The 18721-nt window shown below is 42.4% G+C and overlaps 1 protein-coding gene across 1 annotated transcript in view; it reads left to right on the forward strand.

The window, feature by feature from the left end:
* Nucleotides 1-18721, forward strand: part of LOC148039096 (SET domain-containing protein) — a 57199-nt gene that overhangs the window by 726 nt on the left and 37752 nt on the right. Inside the window, exon 3 of the mRNA XM_087674983.1 lies at nucleotides 21-217. Coding sequence (XP_087531109.1) covers nucleotides 21-217 — 197 coding nt within the window. The remainder of the gene's footprint in view (nucleotides 1-20; nucleotides 218-18721) is intronic.

Genomic DNA, 18721 nt, shown 5'->3' on the forward strand with positions numbered 1-18721 from the left:
TTCATCAATGTGTTATTCAGGTCGTACAAGAAGACAGAAGACTTATAATGGAAGACTGGGAGGAATGTGTTCTTCCACTCTGTGAAGCAAACCCTAACGATTTTCCATGGAAATATTTTACATTGGAGCAGTATTTTTCTGCGAAGACCCTTGTGGCATCTCGGGCATTTGAAGTGGATGATTATCATGGCTGTGGCATGGTCCCACTTGCGGACTTGTAGGTAAAACCTGCAATTATACATGCATAAAAGAAAGTAGTGCCAAAATTATGTTATTGGAAGTTTTTGGCTGAAAATATATTAAGAGCATTTACTCTAATGTATGCAAGATTGGGAGGTGAATCATGAAAGGGTGAATCATGAAAGCTTTACCCAGGTCTTTTCTCTCTTGAATCATCTGCTAAGCCCTAATTTACAGATCAGGACTGAAAAAGCTCTATTCTGAGCCTATGAATGTCACTGCAACAGACTATGAATTGTAGCAAAGGAAGGAGTGGAAATCCTTAGGCGAAAGGATGATGACATTGTTTCTAGATTTGTGGACAGCCAAATTTCCACCATCTTGGTTGATGTGGAGGTGCAATGCAGTTCAAAATGGCTTCCATAGTTGATGGCGTACGTGCGAGAGCTTGAGTAGGATTACAAGGTTGCAAGATTACATGATGCAGGATGGCTCTAGTCCATCGTACACAAAAGATACAAAGTCATGGCAAGGGAACAAAGGAGATTGCCATATCCCAAATAACTTAATCATCTTTGACCAAGATATCAACATGTTGTAGAAGGTCAAACTGTCACTGGAGAAGTCTAAAATTTGAAAAAGTGAAATAGAATCTTCATGTGAGGCTATGGTAAACCATTGTATTTAGCTTTTCCAAAAACCTAGTCAAGTGGATGTATTCTTGTCCCCACCATTGCAAGCTAGATGTCTGAGAAGGGTCCATATCTTCCGAGCAAAAGGGTAGGAAATGAATATGTGATGGAGATATGTTAGTAGTCATGTTTGTCATGTCTTGTCATTGCTTGCTTGTGAGCCTCAGTCTAAGTTAGACAAGGACTTTTGGAGCTCTCATAGGTCTGTCATGTGTTTTGATAGGGGAGGCTACTTATTCTAGAGTGCCTATCTGGGTGCATTTCTTTTGTTTGTTGGATTCAGTGTATTTTTCATGAGTAGTTTTTGCATTTTCTAGGTTGTTCATACTTGCCAGACTTTATCCTTGCTAGTTGGATTTTTTGGTGGCCATTTGGCATTTTCTAGGCATTTATTATTCCACAATTAGCATTAAATGCTGATCAGCCAGCATTTATGGCATTTTGCAAATTTCAATCGGCGAGTTTAGGGGTTTTGTGGCTACCCACTTGATAGTTTTTCATATCATCATCTTTCTTCCTTCCTTGGTAGGTGCACACTCGGACTCCGTCATCTTCCTCTATCTCTGGTGTTGCTGTCATCATCAGCTTGATCTGGTGCCCTCATTGATGCTGTGGGCTGTGCGTAGGGACTGATCAGTCCTTCTATATTCAGCTTTTTTCCTTGTTCAGAGCATGTTTTTTTCCTTTTTCTCTTTAGATTGTCTCTCTCTCTTCCTTCGTGTTCGAGTTTCTTCTTTTGTTGCACACTTTCACAAGACTCCATCGTAGTGTCACAAAAGAAACAATTTCCATTAGATGTACCTTTGCAGTGAAGTGCCGATACAAGAGAGAGGCCCCCCCTCAACATTCTCCAAAATAATACCTTACATTTGAATGGGTTTTGTTGATCCATGCCTCCATCCATGCCTCCATTATTGTCAATTTTCACCAAGCTTTAGATTTGTGCAATCCCCAAAGAAAATTGCCTTTGGTGGCGGTCTATGCGCAGTCTTTGATCATGAGATGATAGATCTTATTAACCGAAGAGGACTAAAGGGTCAAATGCTCTGCATGATCCTAGTTCTGCCAAGGGCAATTAGAATCCAGAATAGGAAAGGGCTACCGGTCTTGCAAGAGCTCAGAGACTCCACCCTAAATATCATTGTAGCCATGTGGTACCCGAAAGATTCTTCTGATTCAATCCAAAGCGCGCCATGCGATTAAATTTAGGTTTGTCCTCTAATTTACCTTCCCATGAAAGAATAGGAGAGATTGCTAGAATTTCCATTGGCAATGAATTAACTGCTTGTCTATCCTCTAGCGGATGCCAATGGGCCTTGGAAAGGACGATTTTCCATATGAAGACACCAAATGGTAATGAAGACATAATCCAGACGTAGAAAAGTGAGCCTCAACATTAAGCACTTGCCACCAAGAGCCTTGAATCCTTGTATTGCCATGCTAGAGGCCGTGTTTCTTCAAGGAAAGCATGAGCAAGAAGAGTCCAAGTTTGTTGACCAATACAGAGGGATTGAAATAGTGACCAACGGAGGGCTGTCATACGAGTCTCCACGTCCAAAAGAGCCCCACCTTCCATGGATTTTGGAGTGCAAACATGACTCTACGATATCCAAGATATACTCATCTGCATTGAAACCTTCTTTTAGAGCATGAAACAGAAGTGGCGGGCGAGATCTTTCAGTGCAACATTATTCCAAGGTAGCAATGGCAAGAAGTAGGTGAGCATCGGAAGCATAATGTTGTGGGCTACTTTGAGACACACATGGAATGGCCAAGCTTGAGATTTCCAATAGACAAACTTGGCTTCCAATTTTGCGATATCCGTTTCAGTAAGACTTTCAGCTGCACATCAACCCCCAAAGGTGTAACCAAGATGCCTGACAATGTTGTTGTGTTATACAATCTTACCTTGCCATCCTAAATCTAGCACATTAGAGGCGGTGCAATCAATAAGGGAAGATTTGGTAGGGGTTGATTTGCAGGCCTGACATATGCCCAAATAACTCCTATACATCCAAGGCTAATTAGCATCAGTTTTAGAATCATGAATGCGTCATCAACTAGTGCCTGACCAACAAATTGTCGTTGCATAGGTAGAGAAAGACCAGCTAATTGCCCTGTATCCACAAGATGCGATAGCATGGAAAGAATAGGGTGACTAGCAAGTGCAAAGAAGAGTGGGCTTAGAGGACAACCATGTTGGATTGATCTCACAAGGGAAAAAGATCGTGCGACTTCACCATTTACCATGACATTATTGATGGTGTAGATCAACCTTGACATGTGAGGTCCAAAACCCATGGCTTCCATGAGATCTGCCAATAAAAGACCATTCTAAGAAGCCAAAGGCCTTTTCCAAGTTTAGTTGCATGAGAACCACATCCTACTACATGTGCCGCGGATAGTCTATGGCCATTTGTGCATTGAGGATACTATGAAGAATATTTCTGCCCCTAATAAACCCACATTGGTGAGGATGAACAAGATTAGGCAAGTGTTTATGGAGATGGTTTATCAACACCCTCGTGAAGATCTTATACATGGAGCCTATCAATGAAATGGGTCTCCATTGGTTAAGTTTGGATGGGGAGGAGACTTTGGGAATCAACTTGATTAGCCATTATGTTCATGATAAAGGCATGTTGCTTAATGGCCAAATCTGTTGGCACATGGTAGACAAGGGTTTTGCTAAAAGAGATGTGTAGGTGCCAAAGAATTCATTGGTGATGCTATTCTACCTGGGGCTTTTATCATTTGGTAGATGCAATAAGACATCCATAATTTTTCCCTCACGGATATTAGCTTCTAGAAGTCTTGCATGTCATGGGGAACTTGATTTTTGACCAAGGCATAAAAAGGTGCATGGGCTTGTGCAATGTGCAAAGAAGATGTTTGTCATGAATCCAAAAGGTTTGCGAAGTATTCCCTACACACACAAGTGATCTGGGATCTGTGACCATTTGACCTTCTACATCTTGCAATCTCAGCACATTTCCTGCATTCATTGGGGATGCATGCAAGGCCCAAAAGAATTTGAGAGTCTGGCAAGAATTGTCTTGAAGACCGTCAATTAGATCCCTTAGCTTAGCTTGTTGGTAAAATTGAAGTTGAAAGCCTTGAATAAGTTCGCCCAATTGAGCAGCTAATGAGATTAGAAAATCATCATATGGCAAGTCGAGCAACAATAGACGGACCAAGGTGAACATGTCTTCTGTAACATGCAAACACTGTCTATTAAGTGTAGCATGATAGAAACCATATCATCTTGACACCTTTTGGACATTTGAAATCAGTCCGTCGAAGGAGTCCAATCTCTGTAGTGGAAAATCACATAAAAACCTTTCCACAAATGAGGACATGTGGGATATGCTATGCTCCTTTCCACAAAAGCTGTAGTAGAGTCTAAATATGACTCCAACGTCTTTCTCTTCCCTTTCTTTTACTTGGCTTGCCCTGTGTTTATGAAGTTGCATAAGCACGGCTATGTGCATAAATTCCGTAAGAATTTGGCTCATTGTGATGTGCATCCTACTCAAGCACCAATGGGAGTAGCTACAGCTCCTCCCTAGTAAGAGTCTCTTGGCTACGAGAAGTGAGAAGATTGTTGTAGAACACATCATATGTCAGTGACAGGAGATGTGAGAGAAGTGTATAGCCAGGTCCTCCAAAGAAATGCTTGTACCGAGGAATGAAAGCTCATCTTGAATCTCCTCCATCTTGTGGATGTGATTCCTCATTGTAGGGGAATTTGTGGCGGAGAGCTGTCGTAGCTTCAACTCAAGAGATAAGTGACGCCCTAATATGTGGTTTCGGAAGAGATGTGAATCTCCTCCAAATCTTTGTAGTGGTGTAGAGATGTCGAACGTGCATGAGCACAAAATCTATACAACTCAAAAAGAGAGGAGCAGAATGTGGCATTCAATTGATTCCATAAAGTTGCCGAATTTGCAGTCACACCAGCATGAGGATCCACGGTAGGTTGAGGTATAGGAGCTGTAATAAAATTCCAAAGGTCAAAGTCGTCGAGGAGACACTCCATGCAGCATGACCATGGAGGATAGTTCGTCCCATCCAGCTTGTTGGATGTGGAGAGAGGGTAGGATTAACACCTGCTCAGGAGATGCCATCAATGCCAATCGGGGACTAGAAGCCTTGGAAGAATATAACGGGAAAGAGTAATAAGATGGCGGTTGGTCTAAATAACCACACGATCCCCCATAGCATACACGTCAGCCATAGATGTCCTTCAATAAAGTACCTAGAAGAAAATAAAAGAAGATGATGCCATTGGAATAAAGGCGGTTGATAAGAGGTGTTCGTAGGATAATTGGGGTCCGTCAGGTCATGGTACAAAAGAAAATTAACTGAGGCAAGGTAGACGAGGAGTATCTAATGCCAAAGGGAACACACAATGCCGGGTAGAGAAAGGGAGTAGTAAATGCAGATGAAAACACATCTTCAACTTGTAAACACAACCAATCTAGGGGTTTTTAGCAGATATGTCAGCTCATGTGTGGGTTTGTGCATGCAGAGGCTGGGCACATTATTTAGGATATTTAGGCATTTTTATTTGTCATTTTATGGTCATATTGGGCATTTATTCCTGGCTGACCAGCATTAAATGCTGGCCAACCTGATCATTTCGAGGACATATTTTTGTCCTATTTATTCAGGTTCTTCCTCCTTAGTCGGTCAGTCACTCATTATCACTTGTGGATCTTTTGTTGGGGAGAGGAGCCAATGCCGGTGCCCACGCAGCCAATGACTCATTGTTGTATGCGATTGTCTCGTGTTGGATGTATGGATTCCATTTCCTGAGCATACATTTGAGTTATCATTTGTATTGTGTTCTTTCTTTTCCTTTCTCTTTTGTCTTGTGTTTCAGCTGATTATTAAAGCATATGTTTACGCTTCCATTGCTGCTCCACTTCTAACATGGAATCAGATTTTAAGTTTTATACTCCTACTGTGTTTTTTCAAGACTGTTTTGACCATTGCTGATCAGGTGATTGCTGCTGCAACTAGGCGACCTGTTTTACCTTCGTTTTTGCTGACGTCAACATCCATATAGCCTGCATTTTGGTGTTTTTGCATCTTCTCTTGGTTGGGCGATTGCATTATCAGGCCGTTTTTGCTGTTGCAGGTAGTTTCTGGTTGATTTTTTGACTTTTGCAGTAGATTTCTTCTTGTTTTGGTCAGATTTTGGTGAATATTGCATGTGAACTCTCATTTTCTGCAATCTGTGCTTGTGGTTTGGCTATGTTCTCTCTCCAAATACCTTCTTTTCTCTACTTCTCTTCTAAATCCTCTATAGATGGCTCCTTCGTGCACATCCATTGATGATAAGTTACATGGACTTGATTATCTTACATGGAGTGCTGTGATGATGAAGGCTTGGTTTATACAGAAGCGGTTATGGTACATGGTTTGCGGAGTTATTGAATGTCCTCAGTGGCCTTCTCTCTTTCGAGCTGATTTTGATGAAGACAACCGTGAGGAAGCGGTGCTTATATGGGATTTGGACGATGCCCGTGCTTAATCAGCCTTACTTCGGTGTATTTCCAAAGAAGTCCTACTAGTGGTTACCTCTTGCAGGACATCTTCTAAAGTATGGAAGTTCGAGGTCAAAGATACTGTATAGTCCTTTCTACTTCTTGTGACCCAAATCCAAGACTAGCTTTGGCAAATGCAGTCTGCCCTTCTAGAGGCTCATCTTATTGGACTTGTACTCTCCAAACTCCCTTCGGTGTTCGATGGAGTGGCGAGTGCTTTGAGGGTGTAGACATTATCGACTCCTGTTAGTTTTACACATATGACCTTGATGCTGCTTGAGCATGAGGCATCATTGTGATTATAGGGGAGACTTTCATCATGTTCTAGTGTGGCTCTTGCAGCTTTAGAGAGGGGTTTGAAGAAGAAATCGAAGACCAAGTGTTACCACAGTGGGAAGCAAGGTCATTTACAAAAGGATTGTACAGAGTTAGCTGCTTCTAGGAAGAAGGAGAAGAAGACGAAGCAGGATGTGCACTCTGACACCGAGTCATCATCTGCCTGAGACTCAGATTCCGATCCTCTTGCCAAGGAGAAGTCCAAGGCGCGGAAAGGATAAGCTTCTTTGGATTGCAGGAAGGGATTGATGACTCCTTCCTCGGTTGCTTTCTAGTGGTGGTGATGACGGCATCCCTCACGACTCTTCAGTGCTAGAGAGGGAGTGTGAAAGGGTGGTGAGACGGGGCAGCCACGTCTCATCTATACATCTATACAGATGCACAAGATCCAGAGGGGGACTTTCCTAATGCATTGATTGAAGTCTAGCATGTTTAAAAATCTTGGAGCCAGAATTGACATCAAGGTTCGAGTAGGTTTGGTGCCTAGTCATGAACTCACATGAGGGGATATCAAAAGATCACGTACCAACGAGACAATGGGTTTTGCGGGGAGGAACATAGAGTGAACTCGATAAACATGGAGAAGAGAAGAGAAGAGAGAAGAAACTCTGATGAATGGAATGATGAAGATCTGAATCATGGAGTGAATGTGATACAAGGGAACAAGGGTGCCATAGCACAAGGAAGATGATGAAGACAACCACGAACCATGAATCGCAATGTCACTAGCTTCGTGCATCCATGTTGGAAGGAATACGAAGGCCTCGTCAACAAGTCGCGGCTGAACCTCCGAGGTCCCGATCTAGGTGGTACTTGAAGATTCTAGGTATCAGTTGAAGAGATGATTGGTCGAAGATAGCCACCCCAAGAAAGTAGAGGATGGGTGAAGAACTTCATGTGGAATAGGTTTCCCCTTTGAGGTGGGAGGTGGAGGGGCCCCCATTGAAGTCGAAGAAGAAGTAGATGCCCCCTCTGAGGGCAAAGAAATAACATCCCCCTCTGAGTCCCCCTTTGAAGAATTCCGAAATGTCTGATGACGAAGGAAGTGCCGTCGGTTGTGCTGAAGAAGGTATGCGGGGAGCCGAAGAGCTCCCAAAGGTAGCTTCTTGAACTTGAGTAGTCGAGGGTGGGGAAAGGTGGGGCTCAGAATGAGCAAGAGGTGGGCAACAATCGCTATCTCTTAGTGGAGCGGATTGGATAGCCGAAGAAGAGGAAGGAATCGAGCAGCTATTGTCTCTTGAAGGAGCGGATTGACGAGGAGACAATATCAAACAATCACTGTCTCTCGATGGAGCGGACTGCAGATCTGTAGGTCGTGGAAGCCACTGTACCTGAAAATAAGTGGGAGAAGATTGCTGCTAGCATTGTGATGATCTACAGGAGATCGTAGCGCCAATCAATCCTCCATGTGCTCGAAAGGACTTAGTGTGCATCGGATGCGTCTATTGCCTTGAGCATAGTACTCTGATAGCCGATGCAGAACGATCTCTGTGGCCCAGAAAAGAGAGGTGACACAAGGAGTGCCTGGTGGAAGATGCATATACACCGGGGGGGGTTTTGGGGAGCAAAGGTCGAAGTCGGCAAGCATCAATGGTGTGTTCGGTGATGCCACAGTAGGAGCACCTAGTAGTCTGGTCATTTGTTGGTAAAGAAGCCATGGATACCAGTGTGCCTTGCTGAAGAAGTATGAGGTTAGCCACCATGAACCACGAACCGCAATGTCCGCCTCAAGGGGTGTGAGGGTAGTGTGAAGTACCAACCGCAATATCCGCTTCAAGGGGTGGGAGGGTAGTGAAAGGGTTGGAAGTAAGCTGCCAGTGGGAGGAGGATGCGACCAGCAGTAAGAGGTTGCAACCAGCAGACAAACGCAGGTGAGGAGAGAGAAATACTAAAAACGTAGGCTGTAACAGCAGCAGTCAATATGTTGGAATCATCTCCAAACAGTGTGTGGTAGGCTGGAAACATGCACCAGATTGTTATAGACAGCAATGACCAGCTTGGACTGCGATGTTCTCCACGTCCGGGGGGCGTGGGCAGCAAGCTAAAATACCTGAAATCTGCAAAAACGAGATTGTTTTTTGAATGGAGAGTAATCAGCAACAATTGCTCTGCTATAAACAATTGTAAACTGCGGGTGGAAGGCTGGAAACAAGCACCAGACTGTAGCTGACAGCAAGTGACAGCTGAGACTGCGATGCTCTCCGTGAAAGGGGTGTGGGAAGCAAGCTAAAAACACCTGAAACCTGCAAAAACGAGATTTTGATGCAGTGGAAGAAGAAGAGAAGTGGATATCGAACCTGCCACGGTCTTTGCCTTCATTGGAGTGGAGAATCTTTGCCGTTGTTTGAGTAGATCCAACTCTGATACCATGTCAAAAGATGACGTACTAGCGAGACAATAGGGTTTGTGGGGAGAAACATAGAGTGAACTCGGCAAACATGGAGAAGAGAAGAGAAGAGAAGAGAGAAGAAACTCTGATGAATGGAATGATGAAGATCTGAATCATGGAGTGAATGTGATACAAGGGAACAAGGGTGCCATAGCACAAGGAAGATGATGAAGGCAACCACAAACCATGAATCGCAATGTCCTCCTGAAGGAGTGAGGGTAGTGGAGAGGTTGGAGAGAAGAGGTGACAGACTGAATGAATCAACAGTGAAGAATGAGTGAGAGAGTCGCCTATAAATAGGCACAGTTAGTCTAGGATGGCGCCTCTTTTTGGGGCTGCAAACCCTAAACACAAACCCTAAATGCAAAACGTAGAAACACAAAAACGCAAACTGCGGGTGAAGGGTTTCTCGACAGGGGATACTTTAGCGGTTTGGCCAAAGGCGGGGAATCCATGGTCTCGTATGTTCTAGAGGCATTTTTGATAGGATGGTCATGTATGCTACTGAGAGACATTGGGATAGACATAGAGATATGCTATGATCTTCTCTATTTTTAGGAGCTAGTACGATTGACATCGACATTAGGTTCTCTCCGAGGCACCTTGTTGGTGGCTTGATCACCCACTGCTTGGGTATCCATGGTTCTACTTTGTGATTCTATGTTGTATGGTTAATGATTCATTATCATTGTACCATTGTATTGTATCAGACCACCCATGATTTGAGAGAGGGTGTAAGCAGATATGTCAGCTCATGTGTGAATCTGTGCATGTTGAAGTTGTGCACATTATTTAGGATATTTAGGCATTTTTATTTGTGTCATTTTATGGTCATATCGGGCATTTATTGCTAGTTGACCTGATCATTTGGAGGATATATTTTTGTCCTATCTATTCAAGCTCTTCCTCCTTAGTCAGTTAGTCACTCATAATCACTTGTGGATCTTTTGCTAGGGAGAGGAGCTAGTGTCGGTGCCCACGCAGCCAGTGACTCACTATTGTATGCGACTGTCTCATGTTGGATATATGGATTCCATTTTCCGAACATGCATCTGAGTTATCATCTGTATTGTGTTTTTTAGTGTTCATTCTTTCCCATTCTTTTTTGTCTTGTGTTTTAGCAGTTTATTACAACATATGTTTACTCTTTCATTGTTGCTCCACTTTTGACAGGTAAAGGACCATGAATGCATGAAAATTGAGTCCTTGTAATAAATGCAAATTTACCCCAATGTCGGACTCATAGTATGGGAGAGTTTCGAAAATGGGGGAAGGGGAAACGGAAATGGAAAAAACCGGAGTTTTGGAGTTTCGGAGTTTCGGTCAAATTTTGGAAACATGAAAATTGTGTTTTGGATTGTATACTAAAATAAATACAGTATTACGTTGTTGGAGGGGTTTTTGTCCAAAGGTCGAATCCACCAGGGATCAGAAGAAAAATGAAGTAGAGATAGGAGATGGAAGAGAAAATAGAGAATACCCAAGTGGTAAACACTACAAAGACAAAGCACAATGAATTGAATTAATATGTATTGAAAGAACCTGGAATCTTCGCACTACTCAGAAGCAATCTCCAGGCATTAGATCTCGTGGAGCTTCTTCGTAGAACAAAACGTGCATAAAAATTACAGCTCCTTCTCTGCTGCTCAGAACCCAAATCTGATGGCTCCGTTGGCTCCGAAAGGGGGGTAAAACCCTAGGACACTTGATCACGGATCTCCCAGATTACTCCTTTTATTTCAATTTGTAGTTTTCAGCCTGTTTACAGCGATCGCGACGCGCGCGATTTTGTCAATTTGTCCCTCTTAAGAAAATCCCATAATTGATTGAAAAAGCAACTAGCTTTTTGTATGCCATTCTAATCTAGAAGCTTTTTCTAACTTTTTTGGATTTTTACAATAAATAATATAAAAAATAGGCTAAAATTATCCAAAAATCTAGTATTTTCAGATAATCCATGCAACTCACACTAGTACTAATGGCTCGGATCACATTGACTCTCTAGATCAATAAAGAAGTTGGATGATGATGCATTTCATACTTTTTCACATTGTGTCCTCATAACATCACAATATCCACCCCCTCTGAACCTCCACATCCTCTGGTGTGTGCCAAAATCCTAGTTGTCACCGGATTCTGAGTCCTCCTCATCCTGTACAACCATATCCTTTACTTCTTCATCTTCCATATCTTCCTGGCTAGCCCCTGTATTAAGATCACTATTTTCTTCCAATTCTGGCAACTCATAGGCAGTAGATTCTCGCCTTTTGAATAATTTGATTCTTTTTCCTGCTACCGGAAGTTTGATGCTGTCCCATCCAGCTCATTTAATGCATAAGTAGCATTATCAAACACTTATCTTACCACGTAGGGTCCAAACCATCTTTTGGAAACTTTACGCATGGCACTATGCTGGCTTTCTAAACTGCTATCATAAACCAATATCCAATCCCTATCTTGTATGGTGCTTGGTCTAAGTCTATATCTTTTGTCAAACCGTTTCTTGTTATGTATCCTTGCTGCCCTTAACTTTGCAATTGATGCCTCTATGTCTTCTGACTTTCTTTCCAACTGTTTAATGCGTAAGGCCAATAACTCCTCCCGATTCAACTCCTCCTCCCAAGGTATCACACTCCATGTGACTGCCATCTCTTCTATCGGCATGATAGGTTTTTGACCAAGCATAAATTCTATAGGCATATATCCTGTAACAACACTATGAGTTGTTCTGTCGGCCCACAAAGCATAAGGGAGCAATTGTGGCTACTCTTTTACCTTCTCTCCGTATGCTTTTGCTAGTGCATTCACAATAGGTGGGTGACCTCTTTCACTTTTTCCGTTTCCTTCAAGGTTATAGACTGAAGTTAAAGCAAGCTTTATCCCCAACCGTGCAAAGAAATCATGAGCTTCATCCACATCCAACTCACCCCTAACTGTTGTAATTTTTTCCACACAGTCATACCGACAAAAGATCTCTTTTAAGAGAAAAGTACACACAGCATTTGTTGTCTTAGTACGTAAAGCTTTCCCTTCCACTTGATTAGTTGTTGGAACTGGAGGGGAGCACAACAGAGAGTGATGGAGGTCGAGCAGGAGTGAACCAGTGAGTGTGATGGCTTGAGAGAGTGTGAGTAGAGTGAAAGTACGAGACGATAAGAGTGTACCAACAATGTGTTGATACATAAAGAATAAAACAATGTGTTGGTACACAAAGAATAAAATGTATTTATACTTAGGGCACGTAAAGGATGCGTTCACATGTACAGTGTGCGTGTACTATATACATGGAGGTTACCGGGCCTTTATATCCCAACAACCTCCCACTTAAAGGTGCGATATGAACCTCTAGCTAACCAAATCCTACTAGTCGAATGTAATGCTCGTGCTGAGCTTTGCTTAGACTTTTAGTGAGAACATCTGCAGGGTTATCTTGTGTTTTAATTTTGATCCATGTGATTTGACCATCTTCCAGAATCTGTCTGATGAAGTGATATTGCACATCTATATGCTTTGTGCGTGAATGATACATGGCATTCTTAGCCGGATATGCAGCACTCTGGCTATCACATCCCAAAACTGCAGTACCCGTAGACATGCCGAGATCATCTGCAAGTCTGCTCAACCATATAGCTTCCTTAGAAGCTTCAGTAGCTGATATGTATTCAGCTTCAGTGGTACTCAGTGCAACAATATTCTGCAGCCTGGAACACTAAGAACAACCCCCCACCAGCAACTGTAAAGACATACCCACTGGTGGACCTACGTGTGTCCAAGTCACTTGCCATGTTTGCATCACAATAACCTTGCAAACTAAGTGCACCCTGCCCATAGCAAATACTTTTTCTTTGTGTACCCTTAAGGTATCGAAGAATACACTTGACAGCCTCCCAATGTGCTTTGCCAGGATTTGACATAAACCTGCTAACAACTCCCGCTGCACGAGCAATATCTGGACGAGTAGCAACCATAGCATACATAAGAGAGCCACAAGCTGATGCATAAGGAACTCCTTTCATAGCATTCGCTTCCACGTCATCTTTCGGGCTGTTGGCTTTGCTAAGCTTGAGATAAGGAGGTAAGGGTACCCCAAAAGGCTTAGCTTCAGCCATGTTAAATTTGTCCAGTACCTTTCCAATGTACTTTTCTTGAGATAAAAACAACAATTTCTGCATTCTATCTCTACGAATTCTCATGCCCAAAATATGCTCTGCATTTCCCAAATCTTTCATGGAGAAAGCTAATTTCAGCTGATTTTTGAGAGCATCCAAGCTAGTCGTTCTTTTCCTAACTAGTAACATATCATCCACATACAAAACAAGTATTATGGGTTGCCATCTGTATTCTTTCTCATGTACAAGCAATGATCTGCATGGCTATGTGTAAACTCATGAGATAGCTTAAAAGTATCAAACTTTTTGTACCACTGTCGTGGTGCTTGCTTCAGCCCATACAGGCTGCGTTTTAGCTTACACACCATCTGCTCTTTTCCAGGAACTAAAAAGCCCTCGGGCTGTTTCACGTAGATTTCCTCATCAATGTTACTATGCAAGAAAGCTATTTTTACATCCATTTGATACAGCTCTAAATCCAAAACAGCAGTAAAAGCAAAAAGCACACGTAAAGTGGTCGTCTTCACAATAGGTGAGAAGACCTCTTGGAAGTCAATCCCTTTCTTTTGTGCATAACCTTTGGCAACTAGCCTTGCCTTGTACTTGGGTTTCCCATCAACTGTCTTGACTTTGTACACCCATTTGTTTGGAAGTGGCTTCTTTCCCTTTGGCAATGATACAAGATCCCAAGTATCATTTGCATATAGAGATTTAATCTCTTCCTGCATAGCTAGCTCCCACTTACTGCTGAACTCACATGACTTGGCCTCTTTGTATGTAAGAGGCTCACCCTCATCTGTAAGCATCACATAATGCAAGGAGGGATCAAACCTGTGGTTGCCTTCTTACGCATGTGTGTAGACTTGCGTACCCAATGATCAACATTTTTAGGAATTGGGTCTACATTTGGAGGTATATTATTTTCAGCATTTATTGACTGCTATAATCCATTACCAGTACCTACATTTTCATAATCAGCAAGCCTATCTTGCTGTCCATGACCTCCTTGTGCTCCTATTTTCTGTCCATCATCATCTGGCTCAAAAATAACTTGCTGATCATCAGTTTCAGCCTGTGGTACAGCACCTTGAGGCTCATTTTAGCCTGTGGTACAGCACCTTGAGGCTCATTTTCTGAAGTTATGGGTGGTTGCAAACTCTGAAATTTCATCTTTTTCAGATCTTCATTAGAGGCTAGAGTGCCTTTCAGCAATTTTGCCTCATTAAACACAACATTACGGCTGCGAATAATTTTCTTGGACTTAGGTAACCACACTCTGTAGCCAAATTGCCTTTGGTAGATTTTGGGTCAAGTTTATTCCTCAATTCATTCCTAACATGCACAAAGGCATCACAGCCAAAAATGCGTAAATGGTCATATGAGGCCAATTTTTCAGACCAAACCTCCTCAGGGATGCCATTATTTAAGGACCTGTTTTGGAGAGCGGTTGCAAATGTAAACCGTGGTTTTGAGTGCCTCTCCCCAAAATGCTTGAGGGAGATTAGCAGTGGACAGCATGCACCACACTCTTTCACATAAAGTCTTGTTATATCTTTCAGCCACCCCATTTGAAGAAGGGCTGTAAGCTCCCTCTTAATACCATGCAAGTCACAAAAGGACTTGAATTCAGTCAATGTAAACTCACCCCCATTATCAGTTCTCAAGCATTTCAGCTTTCTACCTGTCTGAGTGGTCACAAATGCATGAAAAGTTTTAAAAACAGCAAACACATCACTTTTCTTTTTCAGCAAGTACACCCAAATCTTCTTGGAACAGTTATCAATAAAGGAGACAAAATATGCAGCACCACCCAATGATTTCACGGGCATACTACATACATCAGAATGCACTAAGTCCAAGACATTGGACTTACGTGAGACACCAGAGTAAAAAGAAATTTTTATTTGCTTTCCAAACTGACACTTGTTACAAAAATCAAGTTTAGAGCCTTTTCCATCAACCCTCTTCAAAGAGGTAAGGACATCAAGTCCTTTTTGGCTCATATGGCCTAATCTCTTATGCCATAACTTCAAGTGGCTGCAAATTTCAGCAATTGCAAGAAACTTGCCATTCAAGGCTTTACAGTGCAAACAATACAATGTGCCCTTCTTGGTTCCTTTTGCAATCAGCATGGAACCTTTTTTCACTTTCCACAAACCACCACCAAACAATGTGGTGTAGCCATGCAAGTGAAGCAGACCAACAGACAGTAAACTCTTTTGAATGCCAGGCACATATCTGACATCTTTCAACACAAGCTCTTGACCATTGTCTAAAGACAATTGTATGGTACCAATCCCATCAATGCTGCAAGCATGGTTTTTTCCAAGGTACACCTTTCCATAACTGCCTACATTGAACATAGCAAAACACTCCAAGCAAAGAGTTACATGGAAAGAGGCACCAGAGTCTACAATCCAAGTTTGAGTGACACCATCATCAACAGACAAGAGTGCATCAATCACATTAGCCTTGGTAATCTGCATATTCTGCATGTGACATACAAGGGCATCATAATCAACTGCACATAATACATGAGCCTCTGTATCTGAAAGCTCCTCTATGACCACACTAGAGGCCACATTGGCCTTTTCTTTGCCTCTGGATGTCTCCAATGCATCTGTCTTTTCTTCTTTCTTCTTTTCATCTCTTGCATTTTTCTTTCTCTCTTGTTCCTTCTTGTAGTATCTGCAATCAGGTTTCTTGTGGCCCTTTCGACCACAATGATAGTAAGTAATGTTACTCTTATCCTTTTCTTTGCTCTTGCTCCCGTTTCTCTGCACTGCATATGTATTTTTCTTTCAGCCCTGCCTCTTACATTATAAGCTGAGTTGTTGCCTTTTTCACTAGACATACGTCTAATTTCTTCATTGAAGATAGAACCCCTCACCCCATCATATGAGAGATTGGGGTTATTGCTGAGTGAAACCACCAAGGTTTCCCACGAGTCCGGCAGTGTCATGATAAAAAAGATCACCCTCAACTTATCATCAAAGTCCAAGTTTGCATCTTTGAGCTGATTTAGAATCCCTGTAAATGCACTCAAGTGCTCAGCTGTAGGCTTTGACTCATCCAGTCGCATATTCATCAACTTGCTCATTAAATGCACCTGATTAATAGGTGTGGTGATCTCATAAGTAGTCTTCAACTTCTCCAATATTGCATAACCTATGTCTAAACCCTTAATGTCTGTTAGAATGTCATCAGTGACACCCATCTTTATGTAAGCCACGGCCTTTTTATTCACTCTGGCCCAATCTGCATCAAACATTAGTGCGGGTTTATCTTCTTGCAAAGCATCCTCACAATCCTTTAGGAACAAAATGCGCTGCATATGGTCTTTCCAAAGGTCAAAGCCATGACCATCAAACCGTTTGATCTCCATAAAACTCTTGATGTCTGAATTGGAAGAAGTTGTAGCCATTTTATCACGAACACGAGTAAATGCACTAATCTGCGGAAGCACAAGCTAAACCAGTAAAATACTTGCTGTTTTTCCTCAACCAGAAATAAATCTTTGCTGCTTGTACATTAACTAGCCACTGCACGGGTAAAAGATGCAGAAATTTACCAAATTTTACGCAAATCCCCAAAATTTCAAGTCCAAAATTGCATGAATGCCAGTCAATCTGACCTAGCTGAGTAAAGCTTTGCCAATACATGAAAAGCCCCAAATTTTTGGGATCCAATGTCAGGAAATTTATCCAAAAAGGCAAAATTTCGACAAAATTTGCAAAATCCCCAATTTAATTGAGGTCACCGCTCGCGATGTTTGCAATTTCTGACTCAAAAGTCATTGACAGGCATGAATGATGCCAAATCTGGGAAAACCCCCAAATTCTGTGGCTCGATTTGCATAGATTTTGAAACTTTGCCTTTTGGTGTGTGAACGCCCGCCAAGGCAAGTGGTAATTAAAGAGATTGAAAGAAAAAAATTTATTAAAAAAAAAATAAACAGACGGGGTTCGTTGATTGTCATGTTACTAATAGCCGGCTGACATCCGTTCCACGCGCGTCTTATGCCCTGCGATAGTTCTCCACGATGGCCCCCTTTGTCGTGACACGACGTCTCCTTGCCAAACACGTCAGTCACCTCGCGTCTTCACCGCGCTCAGTAGTAGGCGCCTGATCCACGCCCGCTGGATCCTGTCGACACACAACGGCCTCCACGATGGTCCTGGCGTGCGCCTACAGCCCACATCGCCAGTTGGCTGGTCCCCCGTTGACCTGCCGCTAGCTACTAGACTGTCTTGGTCACCGTCCGCCTGTTGACGTTTGTTGATTGGTGCCCGAACTGTCCTGGTCACTGTTCGCCGGCTAACGTCTGGTTGGGAAAGCGTTGGGAAGCGAATATGGAACCGTCAGCTTGGATACCAGTTGTTGGAACTGGAGGGGGGCACAACAGAGTGATGGAGGTTGAGCAGGAGTAAACCAGTGAGTGTGACGGCTTGAGAGTGTGAGCAGAGTGAAAGTACGAGACTATAAGAGTGTACCAACAATGTGTTGGTACACAGAATAAAATGTATTTATACTTGGGGCACGTAAAGGGTGCGTTCACATGTACAGTGTGCGTGTACTATATACACGGAGGTTACCGGGCCTTTATATCCCAACATTAGTCAAGTCTTTACGAGCAAGCACAAGATACCTCATTTGCCAAAGACCTATAGGCATTGTGACCAAATCCAACACTACCCACTTAAAATGAAGAGACAATGGATATGTGGGCTGCAATCCATCTCGATGTCTCACAGATGAATACATTTGACATGTCGTACATGTTTCCACAAAGTGAGCAACATCCTTATAAATACCTTGCCACCAATATCTTTCTTTGATCTTTGTAAAAGTACCCCAAACACCTCTATGACCAGCCCACAAGCTTTTATGAAATTCTTGCATTACTTTTACTTGTGAAGCTCTGTCACCCAAAACTCGCAATGACATACCTTGTTTCTTTTTAGCATGTTCCATAAGTATTCATCTTTTAAGAAAAACCCATACGCTTTCCTCTTGATTTTCTTAAACTCCTCATTTGACCATTCATCTCTCTTTGTTAATGTATTGAGATATTGACCAATTATCAGCCACTCTCTTGCATATTTGTCTTCCAGAAACACTTCTACACAAGATACAAAACATCTAAAGTGTCTCCTCTTTGTTGTCCAAGCTTCTGTTAATGCTGTGTAACACCTTGCATTGCTAAATTTACTCTTACAACATCATTTTCAGCCATAAGAAAGTCATCTCTTCCTCTTCATCCATCATCCCATCTTCATTTTCATAACGTGCTCGAGATAACATGTCTGCCACTGGGTTATCTCTTCCTGCAATATGTTGAAATTCAGGGTTCAAAGATTTGACCGGAGCATAGCAATGTCGGGAGTAGCACAACTAGTAATCATACCCAATACTGGCAAACAATCGGTCTCAATGACTACATGAGCACCCATAAAATACTCC

This window comes from Lygodium microphyllum, chromosome 3 (genome assembly GCF_053477565.2).
Source record: "Lygodium microphyllum isolate KBCC chromosome 3, Lygodium_microphyllum_v1.1.10, whole genome shotgun sequence".
In the NCBI taxonomy this organism is placed as follows: domain Eukaryota; kingdom Viridiplantae; phylum Streptophyta; class Polypodiopsida; order Schizaeales; family Lygodiaceae; genus Lygodium; species Lygodium microphyllum.